Source organism: Cryptomeria japonica, chromosome 5 (assembly GCF_030272615.1).
Source record: "Cryptomeria japonica chromosome 5, Sugi_1.0, whole genome shotgun sequence".
NCBI classification, from domain to species: Eukaryota; Viridiplantae; Streptophyta; class Pinopsida; order Cupressales; family Cupressaceae; genus Cryptomeria; species Cryptomeria japonica.
Genome location: NC_081409.1, coordinates 26,071,183 through 26,087,661, shown reverse-complemented (window position 1 = coordinate 26,087,661; position 16,479 = coordinate 26,071,183). Strand labels below are relative to the sequence as shown.

General features: G+C 37.7%; 1 protein-coding gene across 3 annotated transcripts in view; it reads left to right on the top strand.

The window, feature by feature from the left end:
- LOC131033672 (uncharacterized) overlaps positions 1-16,124 on the top strand; it is a 116,431-nt gene extending 100,307 nt beyond the window's left edge. For all 3 annotated transcript variants that reach the window (XM_057964941.2, XM_057964942.2, XM_057964943.2), the window contains 5 exons: positions 5,094-5,201; positions 5,315-5,383; positions 13,467-13,513; positions 13,707-14,426; positions 14,775-16,124. In XM_057964941.2, coding sequence (XP_057820924.2) covers positions 5,094-5,201; positions 5,315-5,383; positions 13,467-13,513; positions 13,707-14,426; positions 14,775-15,150 — 1,320 coding nt within the window. In that variant the 3' untranslated portion in view covers positions 15,151-16,124. The remainder of the gene's footprint in view (positions 1-5,093; positions 5,202-5,314; positions 5,384-13,466; positions 13,514-13,706; positions 14,427-14,774) is intronic.
- Positions 16,125-16,479: the final 355 nt, after the last annotated feature.

The following is a 16,479-nucleotide window of genomic DNA, read 5'->3' as shown; positions in this document are numbered from 1 at the left end:
CCCTTTCCATCTGACCATAGGAATTCCCTAATCTGCTTTTGACATTATTGAATTGGTAATTTCTAAATAGCCAAGCAGATGAGAAATAGATATTATATGATGCCAATATCTTTTGACACACCTGAAATCTTCCAGCCAAGGAGAGAAAGTTCCTGTTCCATTTGGAGAGCTTCTTATCAATCTCATTCTTTACCCATTCCCACATTTCTTTTAGATTTCAAAGAACAAAGAAAGGGATACCTAGGTATTTTACAATCTGGGTAGGGCCCAACCATTTGAGAGAGAGTTTTGAAAGCCAGCCCGGGGGGTTGTCATCCCAACCAAGGAGATTGGATTTGTGCATAGCAATCTTACTGCCAGAAGCTAGGCAAAATAGATCATTATTTTTCAGCAGAGCAGCAAGGTTTTCTTCCTCGAGTTTAATTAATATTGCAGTGTCGTCAGCAAATTGGACATTACAGATTTCCTTTTTGTTAGGTAAGGATATACCCCTAATAGGAGGAGTGATAGAGGAGTCCTTAAGTAAGTAGAACATTGCATCAGTAGCTAGGACAAATGGGGCTGGGGCTAGAGGACATCCTTGCCTGATGGATCTAATTAGTGTAAAATTGGAAGACCTTATCCCATTTACTTCAACAGAGGCATTGGCATCACATAATAGAGTTTTGACCAATTTACAAAATCCAGGGGGGAAGCCTAATGATTGAAGCATTTGAATGATATACTCCCATTCTATTCTATCATAGGCTTTCTCAAAGCCTATGAGTAACATGGCTCCATTTTGTCCTGATTTCTTAGCCCAGTGGAGTGATTCCCAACAGGTAATTAGGTTTTCCAGTATATATTGTCCTTTAACAAACCTTGTTTGAGTAGTACTGATAATCTTAGGCAGAATTTTCTCCAATCTGCATGCAGTCAACTTAGCTAAGATTTTGTATGACACATTCAACAGTGTAATAGGCCTCCAGTTTTTAAGTAGGGTTCTGTCACCTTCTTTAGGAAAAAGCTTGATCAGACCTTGGTTAATGTTTTTTCCCAAGGATCCAATGTGTATAGCCTCAGTGTATAGAGAGTGAAGGTCATGAACAATCCATTCAATATTTTCTTTATAGAATTCTACTGGAAACCCATCAGGGCCAGGGGATTTATCATTATTGAGGGCCAATATAGCTTTCCTGATTTCTTCTTTAGAAATAGCCATTTCAAGCATCCTACTATCTTCCTTATCAATAAGTTTGGGGACCAAAGACATGACTATCTTTCTAGCATTTTCCTGTTCCACCCTAACTGGTTCAGCAGAGAATAGATCCTTGTAGAACTGAGCAAAGCACTCAAGAATTTCAGTTGGTTCAGAGAGGTTCTTATTCTGCTCCCATATGGTGTCTATTTTCTCTCTTGCTTGTTTCATTTTAAGAAGTTGGAAGAAGAATTTAGAACTTCGATCTCTAGTATCTAACCAATTTAATTTAGCCCTAGTTCTGCAGCCTTTGATTTTCTGATTTTGCAATCTTCTAAGATCAGTCTTGGCCTTAATAAGCTGATTGGTGAGTGATACGTTCTCAGGATCCCCTTGAAGATCAAGCTCAGCCACTTGGAGGGCACTATGCAATTTTAATTTAGAGGCTCTAGTATCCTTAGCCTTCTTTTTACCCACAGCCTGGCAGAGTGAGGTCTAGGTTTTAACATTCTAGTTCCATTTGTCAATGTTGGACAATTGGCTATTGCCGTATTTATTAAACATTCTGACAAGACACAGGGCACATTTCAGGTCATCATCCATTAGTAGACTAGTGTTCATTCTAAAGTTCGAACTAGCGTTTGGTGGGGCCACTCTACTATCAGTTATCTTTAACCCAACCATAATAGGATGATGATCTGATAGTGTATATGGTATGACAGCATATTGAATACCTTCCTCATTTTTAATAGTTTCGAAGAAGTCTTTGTTGAAATAAAATCTATCAAGTCTACAATAGACTCTCTTATTATACTGTTGGTGATTACACCAGGTGTACCATATTGATTTATACTCTCCCTTCTTTCCTGCTAAAGGATCAATTAGTCTTTGGTAACCATCCTTTCCCACTGTATTCTCTCAGCACCTTTCCACTCCACCTTGTTTCCTCCCTGTTTATCTTGTGCATTAATTAGCATGTTGAAGTCTCCTCCCAAGAGCCAGGGGATGTCTTCCAAATTTGCAAGCCATTCCCACATAACCCCTCTTTCTCTGTAGTCATTGGAGGCATAGATTGAGCATATGCCAAAGGTGGAATTGTCATTTTGTATGATAGCCCATACTGCCCTTTCACAAGGGGATTGTCCCCATTTAGTGACCTTATTCGCCCATTTAGGGTTTAATAAAATTGCAGCTCCACCTTTTCCTTTAGGGTGATTGGTGTAGAAGGGAGTGGCCTCCCTCCAAATGGATTTTAGACCAACTTCTAGGGTAAATCCCACTAATTTTAGCTCTTGGAGCATAAGGCAATCGATGTCCTTGTGCATATTTAGAAATCTTTTGACCACATATTTTCTGTCAGGGGCCTCAAGTCCCATGATGTTCCACAAGATGGTTTTCAACATTAGGAGGTTAATTCAGGAGTGTCCACCAAGGATTTAAACCCCTCGAAGTACTTGCCATTCCTCAGGTTTAGAAAGGTGACTGACATCAAAGGCCACTGTTGAGAGTGGTCTACCTCTTTTCTTCCTAAGTTCAGAGAGCTGCTCAGGTCCCAATGAGTCCTTCCTAACTGAAGTCTCTTTAGCGGCCTTAGGAGATCTTTTCCTCCTTTTTTTCTTAGATTTATTTCCAGCTAGGTCTTCTCCCCCATTATTAGTTCCAAAATCAAAAGCTCTAAGATCTAGGGAAAATGGATTATCCCCATCATTGTTGGTAATCACAACTTCGTCAGACTTTAACCCAGGTCCAGTACCATGATCTTTCTCTAGAGGTTGGTCGGAAGGGGGAATGGTAAGCCCCATTTCCCCATCAATGTTATCAGATGTCAGCTCAAAAGGTTTGGTGGGGTGTGGTGCTTCCTGACCCCCATCCTCGATCTCCAAGGGAGTATTTGATATTGGAGGAATGCTCATCTCCCCAAGAAGGTCGTATTTACCCCTACATTCAGACCCCCGAGGGGATTGACTAACAACACCAGTAGCATTGGTGGTATCATGAGCACCACCATCCTCCCCTTCGATCAACTCTTGGAGGAAGGGCATGGTAAAGGATTCAATCTCCTTTTTTTGGTTACTTATTGATAATTCAAGTTGTTTTCTGTGATTTGCAACCATTTTCAATTTTTCCAGGACAATGTGTTGTGCATTTTGAGTTCTGGGTCCACCTTTATTAGTGGAGACTTTAGCTACATCAGATTCCAGTGGATTAGAGTCACTGGCAGCCAAATTAGCCTCTTTCAGGGCCATCTGATATTTGAGTAAAGATTCGGCAATCGAGGGAGGAGCACTGGAAGGATTAGGGCAATCTTGTGGGCCACAGGGTGGGGGATCAGGTTCGGGTGGAGGTGGCGGGTCAGTAGAGTTAGGCTGTGTATTGATGGATGGGTTGAGAGATGAAGGTTCAGGGTGTACTGGGTGGGGAGTAGGGCCAGTCTTCTTAGGGTTCAAGGGGTCTTCCGAGGCCGAGTGTAGATGGGTTCGAACAGAGGTCCTCTTGGAAGAGGTAACATTTTTCCCTCCTATTAGAGGGCAATTTTTAAGGAAATGCCCACTTCTTCTGCATTTATGACATGCATTAATTCCCCCCAAATACTCTAAGGGACATGAAAATAATTGGTTTTCAGTACATATATCTATTCCAAAGGGGAAAGTCGAGCCAGGATTGAAAGCAATGAGTACCCTCGCATCCATATGGGGTAATAAGGCAGCAGAAGAGTCAATTTTAATTACTTTGCCTAGAGGTTCGGTAATTTTTGTGATACAGTTCCATAAGAATGGGGGATCATTTTTAATAACTACCCATTTAGGGTTAGAGAGTGCCATGATTTCCTCGTTACATGCAAGGGGGGTCCAAGGAACGGCCCTAAAACAAGCATTTCCTACATTCCAAAATTGTTTATCGATAACTTTCCTCTGTGTTTCTTTATCATTAAAAAAAATAAGGAATAACCCTTTTTGCAACATTCTACAGAAAGAAAAATGAATGCCAAGTTTTGTACACCAAGTATCTTGAAACCATCTATTCAAATACTGTCTAGACGACATCCTATCTACATCAAGGGCTGCTAAAAAAATCGCAAAATCCCTATGCCTAGAAATTTCCTTAGAAATGCAATCAGTCATGGAAGAATTAGGTTTAATGACAACTCTTGAAGCCGAGGCAACCTCACCTTCTTCGCGGGCTTGGCTTGCTGCTGCATCATGAGGGACCTCTGGTTCGAATTTCTCCTCGTCTGGGAATGTCGTGCAGAGCCCTTGAATGGCTCGGCGGAATGTTTTTTTCCCACCGTTATTGCTTTGGTTGGTATTAATTCCAACCCCATCGCTATTCTTCTCCATTAATGGAGGCACGAGTAGGAGTAAATGCGGGGGCTTCCCACTAGGTTTGGGACCCCCTGGACGGAGAGCCGACCTACCGCTAAGGACCGTTTGTATTTGTCCTTGGTTGCAGAGCTCCACCCATCGAGTTTTTTCCTAGCTAGGATAGATAATTGAAATTGAAGTATGTATGAGAATTAGGATTTTAGAGTTTAATTACCTATTCTTGTCTTATGCTAATTCTATTTGTGCTTGGATTTTTCTCATGAATGAATAATTCATTCTGTGTGGATTTGTTGTGTACAGTAAGAGTGATTTATATGAGGTATAAAAGTTTAGTTGGGATTAATTATTTTGCTTCTATCAGACAAATATTTGTGCATGTCTTGTTAAAGAGTAGATTCATACTGTGAATCTAAGATATTATCAAATTACTGCTTTCTATTGTAAAAGTTACTTGTGGGAAATAGATCCACAATTGTTGCTATTTCGAGGCGATGATAAGATGTGAAATGTTCTGCATTTAGTTTTTTGTGGTTTATGTACTCATCAGTATGGACAGTCTAGTTTAATCTAACTTGGGCAAATGTTTCATGTAGGATAATTCTGTCCGCAGTTGGATCATTCATGGGAGCTCTCTTTTTCCAGTGCCTTTTCCTGAGAGTTCTCCTGGTCCGGCTTCAGAAAATTCAAAAAATTCTATACATGTAAGAACATTATCATTGCAATTAATTATATATTTTGCATTTTCATTTCTTCTCCAATAAAATGGGAAACTAAAAAGATTTTTTCCACTTTTGTTTTGTGTGTGTTTTCACAGCTTCCATCATATGTGTTTGATTGTTGCTATGGCTTGGCTATTTCACCAGGAAATTTGGTTATAGCTGTTGTAAGTCGCATTCTCATTTTTCTTCTATGCTGTTATAATGTAGTTGTGTTATTCATAAATGTAGCTCTTATAATCTGTATATTTATTACCTTTTGGAATGAAGAATAGTACCAGGGCCAAACCTTTTACTGTCCTTGTTAATTAAAAACCAAGATCAGTACAAGCTCCAAATATATCATCATAACAATCTTTACAAGCATAGACAAATTCTGCCACCAGAAGTCATTATAATATCTTTAATTGGTCAATTCATAAGTGTGTCACTTCAAGTAATTACTGACGTACTCTGATGTCAATAAGTTATAACATTGCTGTTTGGGACCAGGGCCCAAAAGTTACAATGCTTGCTTTTCATGCAAAAATGGTATTCTTGGTATTGTGCAATCTACAAATTGTGGTGTTTTCACTTTAATGGCTTAATCTCTATGCAATACAAGTCGTGTTAGTTTTTCCTAGACCAAGAAACATGCATTTTTGAGGTGACAAAGTTTCTACATTTTAGTAATATGTGAAAGAATATTTGTTTTGAGTTATCTGTCTACAATTTTATATGAAGAAAAACAGCATATAGGTGAACTTTGAAGACCTAATACTGTCTAGATGCATGTATGCCTAGCAACCATAGTTCAAAAACTTGTGAGTAAGGGGTGTTTGGCTATGCTAGGGTTTGTGTCTTTTCTGCTGTCCTTGGCTCTCCTTATGTCAAACCATGCTAGTGGTGCAGGAGACCTTTTAACCTTCTGCACTTTTTTTTAATGTAGAGAGCAAGATAAAAATTTAGAGTTTTGGCAGACTTTTGCATTACTCAAATCTTACCATGGTTATTTTCTTCCAGAATAGGCTTCTCTTCTTGTACACAACAGCTTCTCTTCACACTTTATTTCACCTCCAAAATTCTGTGCTTCTTTTTCTCTTGCCAAGATTATAAAATGGATCATCAAATGTCATTGAATTGGAACAAATTTGCACCTTTGATGACTGATTTTTATTTGGAAACAAAATTAACATACTCAACGATTCAAGCAGCCAGCAAGAGATTTGAAGACCTTACATTAGATTTTGACTACCCAACATGAGTTTAAAAGCCCAACAGAAAGTTTTAAATGCCCAACACATGTTTTAAACTTCAGCAAAACATTTTTTGGCAGCCAAAAAGTGATTTAAATGTTCAACAAAGATGTGAAATACCCAGCAAATAATTAAAACACCTGTCAACAGATTAGAGTGGCCAGCAAATGCATCTGTAACAATTTTATACTGCTTCATACAAATTAATAATATCAGCGTTTCTTATCTTGCTTAACTTCTTCTGTGCTCTGATACCATATTGAAATGGTAGAGCATATAAAATGCTTGAAAAACCTAAGTTACTGATTCGGGTACCGAATCGGCAATTTTTTTTTCCTTGGGTACGGGTATGGGTACATCCATATATATATATATTATATATATGTTCAAACATCAAAATTATAAAATATAATTATATAAATTATCACTACCATTATTGATAATATAATTAATAAACTATACATTAGGCTATATGCATAGTTTTTGGGGTGTTTTCATTATATTTCTACTATCATGTGAGAAACAAAAGTAATCTAGAGAGACTACGGAGTTATAATGTTAATGAGTAATCTGTGGGACCGACTGCAATAATGAAAAGAGGGTATGTCTATCTACATCTGCATCAACAACATCTCCTCACTCTGCATATCTAATCAAGGAGACATTGGCACTGGCATGGACCCAGACTCTCAAAAACCTATTGAATTCCAAACTGAATCTACTTTTAATTTCTATTGTGACACATTTTCAGAAAATAGGAAACCAATAGAAAAGTTGATGGAGTGCCGATTTTGACATTGGCTGATTTGCAGGACCCATAAAGGACCCAGCCGCCTAGGAGGAACCCGGGCGGAATCCACTGGGGACTAGGCTTGGACCAAGACCCGTAAGGAATCAGGACCCGATTCCAAGGCTGCTAGGGTGATTCTGGTAACTTAGGGAAAAACTAAACCATTATAACGCATAAAAACATAGAATATTAATTTGATTGAAGTTAGATTAATTACATAGAATGATACAAATTCTTATAAAGCATTGCATTCTCGTGAAATTCCCAAACTACCTATGGGAATAACTGCCAAATTATTATTTTATTAGTTATTTTAAATATTACCTAACCTGCATTATTATAAATTAACAATTACATATTAATTTATTATTTATTATATAATCTCTATATACTAAACTATAAGATGAGGTAATATTCCAACATATTCACCCAATCCTGCTTCTAGCCTAAAATCACTTAATCATCCTTCTTCTAATGTCCACCTTAGGTAAATGAATCTAAATATTATTTGCATAACTGTCATATCCCCTTTTCAAAAATTATATAAATTTAACTATTTATTTAATTGCCTTTTCCATTTTCTTTCATTAGTGAATTAAATTTAATTTAAATTCGCACACATGAACCTAATGGTGCTGGATTCGTGAGACTACCAAGCATGAGGAGATGAATTGCTTGGCCTTCTTATCAAGGATGGAACTAATGTTGCAGGGGAAGATCTTCTTTCGGGATATTCCAAAGCCAGAATTGTGCATATTGTTTGATGATAATTGCAATGGAAATGATCCTTTCTCAAGATTCAAGTCAAGGATCCAGAGTCAGATTGAGATTGGTAATCTATGACTTGAAGGAGTGTTGCTTCCCCGTTGTTGTGGGATTCACAATGCACCTCACTCAGAATTCACTTGTCCAAGGCTCCAATATGTGAAGAGGCTATCGACTAGGTCAGATGTTAGTTCAGATTATTAGAGCCTACAAAGGAATGCATTACAGATAGAATCTGGAGTGTCTATCATGAACAAATGAACTCGGCATCATTGCAAGAACAAAACATTGCAACACTATTAATGGACATGAATTACAAAGAGATTGCACAACTGAATCCAATGATCCTAGCATTCAAGTGGGGGACAACTTTTCGTGCATCACATCGGAAGAAGATGTTGGAGTCAAGATCAAAGAAGCCATAGAAGACCTTCAAGAAATGACAAGTCATATTCAACGCTTGGAAGCATCAACACACGGGGATCAAATCGTCGTTGCAAGTGAAGAAAGACAACTACAAGACATAGAGAACCGTTTTAGTACCTCTCTCATGAAGGAGAAAATTTTGATGGAGAAAATTTTGATCGACGTTTGATCTTGCAATGGAAGAAGTATCCAAAAGGAGTAATCCTTGATGAAGAAGTTCAATCATGCATGCACAAGATGGGAGAAATGATAAGTAGCTTGAGGCAAGAAGGAATATGTAATAGTCAGTGGGCCGCTGAGATGGAAGCAAAGTATGAAATACAATTCGGGTTGGTGCTCAATCCCCTACTCAAGATCCAGGAAGAATTGCTAAATGAAATTGAGATGCGTAAGATGCCGATCGACGAACAAGTTGCAGTGATAGAAGTAAAGAATGAAGGGCAATTCGGGTTGGGGATCAACTTGTTATCAAATATTCAAAAGGAGTTTGCTGGAGAAATGTCCCACATTTCCAATTTCCCTTTCAAATATAGCTCACAACTTGGCTTGCCCGCCATTGAGTGTGATCCCTATCTGCATATTTCAAATGCAAGTAGGATGGTATACCACCAACTTTGACCTCTTGATGAATTCCTACCCGAGGATGAAGGCCGCCAAGTTGTCTCTTTCCTTACCCTTGACTTTGAAAGTTACGATTTTGATTATGGAGGTCCAGGAATAACTTGTTTATGGATTAGTCATGGTCCAAATGAGTTGCCCTAATTAATAATTTTTCCAGAAATTTCGATTACACATGAAAGTTGTAATAGGAAGGACTATTTCTCAGAGTTCAAAGATGAATTTTTAAGACTTCGGATTGTAACCATTGCTATGTTGCTCTTGCACATCCTAAAATATCATGTCAGGCCATGCATATATTTAGATCTTTTGAGTCTTGCTTTTTCAAAATTTTTGTTTTGTTAGAGTAGGTTTCCTTTCAGTTTAGGTTTGCTTTAGAGGGTTCCCATTTCGTGAGAAAGGCGGTACATAAGCACACTCTAACATTTGTATTTAGTTATGTTCAGTCCATTTCTTGGATAACTATTTGTGAAGTGCTTTAGAATTTGAGGTTTTTCTTTTCCTACTTTATCATTTGGTTAGGACCTTTCCTCGACCTAGAAGTTTAATCATTCATTGTGTCTTAACATTTGAATTCTATGATTACTATATGTTTCAAACATTATTAATTGCTCTAGGTCATTATGATTCCTTAGTGGAAAAAAACTTTAAATCTTGCTTCAACGCAACTGTAATTGTTAAACCCTTTGTGAGCTTCATTGTTTACTTGCCAAGAGAGAAGGGAAAAAAAGAGGAGGAGAGGATAAGATAAAAAGGATCAAATAATTTGCTTTGGGAAGATACAGACATCTCTACAGGTGTTCAAAAGAATAATTTGTCGGAGGTAGAGCATTCTTCATGAGAATTATAGCGACAACCTTGTCCGGGCTATAGACACCTGGCTAGCAGCAAGGCAATGTGCAGGATGCTTTTGGAGTTAAGAAATCTACATAGCTAACCATGATGGATATGAGGGGTCTTAATGGTCTTATGAACCGTAATCAATTTATTTGCACAGGCCTAGATAATCATGGATGAAGAGGTTTTGATCCAATACTTGACTCTTCTCCCTTTTCTAGCCTGCATCCTAAACTTTTGATGGGTTGGATGGACTTTTCCAAAGTTTCTGGGTATGGATTGGTTTTTATCTTTGAAATTTTCAGGAACATTTATTCGGGCTAGTGCTAGATGTTGTGATGTTTTCACAAATCACCCCATTGCAAATGGGGACCCCCTTTTCTTCGCCGAATAAGCTAAGTCTTTTGCAGTCAATGTCGTCTTCCCAACCTAGGAGTTTGCTTTGAGGTCTTGTCAGTTTGGATTTTGATCTTTGGTGAAATTTGAATATGGGAAAATGTTTTGAAAAGCCTAGCACTGATGATTTTGAGTGTTTCTGACAAACTTTCTATTTTTAGTAGTGTCTATTTCTAGAATGTCTATTTTTAGGAAATTTCATTGTCTCCCTGATTGGCCTAATTTTGCATTTGGACAAAACTTTCTATTTTTAGTAGTTCTTATTTTTAGCAACATGTGATCGTTGACTATAAATGGAGCAAGTATCTAGATTCAAGTCGAGTAGAACGAAGATGAAATGTAGAGAATGAAAGGAATAGGTGTAGGAGAAAAATCCTCCTCCAAGCCAAAACTGTGCCCAAGAGTGGAAATTCTCATCGAAGGAGGAATTTGGCGGAGAGGAAAAATCCTCCAAAGCCATAACTGTGCCCAAGAGTGGAAATTCTCATTGAAGGAGGAATTTGGCGAAAAGGAAAAGTCCTTCTCCAAGCCAAAAGTGTGCCAAGGAGTGCAAATTCTCCTCTGAGGAGGAATTTTCTACGAGAACAAAAATCCCTTCCTCCAAGCAAAAGTGCACCTAGAAGTGCAAATTCTCCTTCGAGGAATTTTCCGCGAGAACAAAAAATCCTTCCTCCAAGCAAATGCCACCTAGAAGTGCAAATTCTCCTCCAAGGAGGAATTTTCCACGAGAACAAAAAATCCTTCCTCCAAGCAAAAGTGCGACTAGAAGTGCAAATTCTCCTCTGAGGATGAATTTTCCACAAGAACAAAAAGCCTCCACAAGCATCAAAGTGCACCAAGGAGGAATTTCCATGAGAAAAAAAATCATTCACCATGCCTAAAATCTGCCCAAGCATGCTAGGAATCTTGGAAGGTGTGAAAAACGACTAAGGAATTGAAAGAATTCCTCCTTCCCTCTCCAGTAGTGCCCAAGCATTCCTCAAATATGGAGACTCAAGAAATTGGTTAAGGCATTGAATGAATTCCTCCTTCCCTCTTCAAGTGTGCTTAAGAATTCTGTAGACATGGGAATGATGAAATTTGGCTAAGGCATTGGAAATTCCTCTTATCCCTTTGGAATGCGACCAACCTCAGGATGGCATGGAATGAACAAATTTGGCTAAGTATGAAAGAAATCCTTCTCTAGGTTTGATATGCCCTCAAGCACTCAGGGCATGGAAAATTAACCAAGGCAAGGAGAAAATTTCCTACTCATCTCATGTGCGCTCTAGGAAAGAGTCCTTCGTCATGAAAATTGGCACCAAAACTCATAATCCCTCCACTTGTCTCATATGCACCCAAGGTGGACAAATGACATGAGGCATGGAATTCAATGTCTGATAAAATATGGCATTTGGCAAGTCAAAGGGCGAAAAGGGGCATCAATCCAGTTCAAGGCATTCAAGGTTTGAGACCTCAAAGATCAAAGTTCAAGTAGAAATGTAGAAGGAAGAATTTCCTCTAGAAATCCAAAATCAAAGTTCAAAAAAGTTCAAGTGTGAAAGATTTCAAGAATGACAGAATCCTTGACAAGGGAGTCCAGTCCATTCCAAGAAGGTGACTTCCCGAATCCAAGTACGTGGAAAGAAGAAAATGATCAAGGATAATTTCAGAAGAGTTGATCAGAGTTAGAACCTTGGTCCAGATGATGCGATTGGGGAATATACTCCATCACAATCAGTCAAAATGGAATATTCTTCGTGATGAGTTATCAAGTCTACATGGCATCCAACATGCTAAGGTGGTGCTACATCACCTTCTTCAGCCAATTAAATGTCTCCAAGTTGATGTGACTAAATTCAATGAACCCGACTTATACAAGAGAGCTTCTAGAAGGTGCTGATAATAATTTATTATTGGTTTATATTTGAAAGAAGGACGAGTTGTCCCCAAATGAATTTTCTCATTGGTCGACTTGGCCCCACTTTTCTGTGCCATAGAAGCTATTGTTAGTAAAACCCTAATTAGGGTTCCATCTTGTAATCTTGGCCCTTGATTTCAAATCAATCTTGGCCATTCATTTGTGGGAGGGTCTCTATAAAAGGCCCATGCCTTCTCATTTGTAAATCATTAGATAGCTCATTAGAAATAGAGAGCTCTTGCTCCTTAGAGTAGAAGTAGAGTAAGAGAAGGAGAAGACATTGTTGTAAGACTTGGAGAAATAAAATTTGATTTCATTGAAGATATGGTGGATTCATGTTTATTTCAACTTATTGCATTGTGTCCCTTCGATTTCTCAAGTTGTTAGAAGTGCATTGATGTTAATGGAGAATGTGACAATGTTTGATGAATTTCAATGTTTCATACTTTTTGCACTTAGATGGTTTCTATTTGCAATGCAAAGTTAGCCTGAGCCCTTTTTCTATGGATGCTTAACTTCTATCATGGAATGTATATTGTTCATTATGATGGTGTTCATTGTGATATGAAAACTTTTTGCATAATCCCTGGAAGATTGCACCAGTTCTCGTGGAGTTGTTGTTGAGCTTCTCAGCTTTCATTTTGTTGTCATCAATGTTAACTCTTTTGCTTTACCCAAGTGTTGCATAGATTGAGAGTAGGATAGGTAATATTGCTTTAACTTGTTTTTGTATGCTTCAATTTTCATGTACTCAGTAAGTTTCTCACTTGGTGGGTGTGAACACTTGCAAGTCAAGTAGTCAATTGTCAAAGCTGTAATCCTGAATTCTTTTTTTAAAACAAATTTTTTATATTAATTCAGGATCTCTATTGTTTATTGAAAGTTTTTGGATGGGAGGGTTTATCTAGTTTTAAAGTTTCAACTTTGTATGATTTCTTTAAATATTTTTCTCTCAGATCTGTAGTAAGTGTAGAAACATTCACCTTAACAGTTTTATGTCAACCATAACATGCAGCCAACTACATTTATGCTTTCTGTTAAACCATGTCTGCTGTCAAATTACTATAATTTTTTTTCTTATTTCATATCTTTTAATGTTGCAGTAAGGGAATGCCATTCTTTACATTTTTATCAAAAGTCCATAATGATAGTAGTGCGGTTCTTCCAAGTTAGATTATAGATATTAGGAGCTGTTCTCTGTTTTGGATAGAGCTTCTAAAAGAGTGATAAAATTGCTGTGCATTTATCTTATATACCCTTATGTTCTTGGATTTGCCTTTCAGGTGAGGAGTATTGATACTGATTTAGTGGACCCCATGTATCAATCAAGGTAAGGAAATAAACATTTCGTGTAGCAGGAGGAATCTTTTACATAACATTTAATGTTATCCTCAGACCAGCAGTTGTATATTAGGTACCTGAGGTGTTAATTTTAGTTCTGCCACTAGTATATTGCAATTGATTGGATGATATTTTTTGCCAAAAAGAGGCTATAATGCTTAAGAGTTATTGGTTTGTCTTAGGTCCCAGAAGGCAGCTGTGGAATTCTTCTGGGTGGGTGGGCAGCAGCTGAAATCGTCACTGGGAAAATTATCAGAATGCAGATCTGAAACATATGGTGGCTTTTCAGAGAAGGATGTGGTTTGCTGGGAATCCAACATTCTGTGGTCTCTAAAGCAGTTTGAAGATGTGACAAGACCACTAGTTCTTTGGGATATTCTGATGGCATTATTGGCCTTGAAGGTTCTGGCAGTGGATTTTTTTGAAACAATACTCTCTAAATGGTTTTCCAGCTGGTTTTCAGGAAGTCGACAGGCATGTACTTTGGAAAGATGTCTAATTCATTTACCAAGGCTATTATCAAAGGTCAGCTGTCGACGCATACATTTATTAGATGTGATCTGCAGACGCTTGTTGCTTGCAGGCATCAATTTAGAATCCCTGAATTCTGGAGTATGCGAGGTTGAAAAGAAAGAAATTTTTGATGCACGTGAGAAATCAAAAGCTTGGATCAAGTTACTACACAGCAGTGAGCATGAGCTTAGAGAGAGGCTTGTATACCTTTCCCTTTCGGCAATATTATATCGTGCCTCTTATCCTCGGCAGGTTTGTCATCCAAGCAAAATAGCTTGGGTGCCATCTGGAGCTCCACAAATGGACAAATGGATATCTTTGAATGCTGCCAAAATTTCGGATCCTCTTAAGCACCTTGCGGCACAAATCCGTGAACTTGGGCGTAAGAGGTATAATCTTGGAGTGTATAGACCAATATAATATTTAAAAAAAATAAATGATAATTTTGTTTAAATTTCTTCTGATCTTGATATTTCTTAATAATAACTTGTGGGTTAATGTCTAATAGAAAGGCTCTTTATATTAGAGTCTAATGACAAGGCTTGATAGAAGTTGAAATATATGCAGAAATTTGCCAAGTTTCTATTGGAAAACTTAATAGTGAAATTTATCCACTTAGCAGCATAAAATTTGAATAATTTCCTTATGAGTTCTCCCATCTGATCCCTTTTCTCCATGATAACTAGTAAGTATATCTTCTTTCTAAAAGAGTTCTGATCTTGTGTTTCTTTTGGCAGAATTTCGTCTATCAGTGAATACTCTGTCTCAGAACGTTGTACCTTCTGTGGTGCTTCTGTACAATTTCGGTCTCCTGAAACTGCATTTTGTCAAGCTGGGCGGTGTGATTCTGACAGCCAAAGTCACAAACTCCAACGTTGTGCTGTTTCTATGCATGTTTGTCCTGCCACTTCTCTATGGTTTTGTATTTGCTGTGAGAGATGGGTAATGAAACAAGCCCCTGATGCATTCTTCAATATGTCATCATTGCAAGATGCCAAATATTTATCTGAGTATCTTCTTCTATGTGGATCTCCAAAACCTGCATGCCCTTTCTGTGGTATCCTGATGCAAAGATTCCTGCCTGAATTTCTGCTTACAACCTCACCAGTATAGGTCTTCCAGATTTTGTGAAATGGGAAAAATTGTACCATTGGAAGTTTGAGTGAATTCTTTTAGCTCTTAGACGGGAAGAAAGGGTTTTTGCTGGATTCTCTCTTCTGTAAGCAGTCAGCAAAGGAAGCTAGAGTGAACAGTTATGTGTGAAGGTGGCAGAAAATATTTTGTACTATTGTGTAATATTATCCTGTGACATTTCAGTGTCTTGGTGCCATTTACCGCAGTCTTAAAATTGAATGCAGTATTTGCAGTCACAAGTGACAGAGCCAGGCTTAAAATTTGATGTTATGTAGACTGCAAAGACAGTGCCAAGTGTTTGCTGTGGGATTGGAGCGATATATGAATGGTATTAAGTGAATGTCTTTTTATGACATTTCAGCTGCATTTGGTTCTGTGGTTTTTGATTATCTACCTTATCAATTCCGTGTAGAAATAGAAATGACAGAGCCAGGCTTAAATTTGATGTTATGTAGACTGCAAAGACAGTGCCAAGTGTTTGCTGTTAGAGATTGGAGCGATGTCTGAATGGAATTAAGTGGATATCTTTTAATAACGTTTCAACTGCACTCTAGTTCTGTGGTTTTTGATTATCTACCTTATTAATCCGGTGTAGAAATAGTTTTCTTCCAACATGATGGTGGACGGCAAAATGTGCCGCCCATGGTCATTGCTCTCACATACATGGCAGAGGAGGTTTTCTTGCATACCTGGCTCATGCAAGCATATCTCATTTAATTGCAGGAAGAACACTTCATCTTGGATCAGTGTACCTATGCAACCCCAAATTGATATTTGAGCTTATGGTGGTTTCATTTGTACAAATTAGATTGCTAAGAATCACTTTTAAGAGGGTATGCACCATTTGTTGTCAGCTTAAGGTGACTCTGTAATTCCACAGCATTTTGAGGAGGCAAAAGTGTTATTTTGGAACTAATAACTGTCATTCCAATATATGGTCATTTTCTATTTCATTTTGGACGTATGTTTCTGTAACTTCTTACTTCTGTCAAACATTGAGTTTAGGTAATTTATACTAAAAATTATGTTATACAGACAAGCATGCTTTCAGCTTTTGTAATCTTTTTGCCTTATTGGTATATTAAGTGTCTTATCGTATCATAGAATCCAATCAGTGTAGATACCATAGTAGCAAAAAATGTTTGGGAAAAAAATCGGCAAACCAAAAGTATTAAAAACATAAAAAAATGTATAAAAAGAGAAACTATTTTTTATAAAAACTCAAGGGCATTTCCATAGCACAGAGATATAAAGAGTAAATAAAATAGAGTTTAACCCATGAATTGTAGAAAATAATTTTTTGTTGTT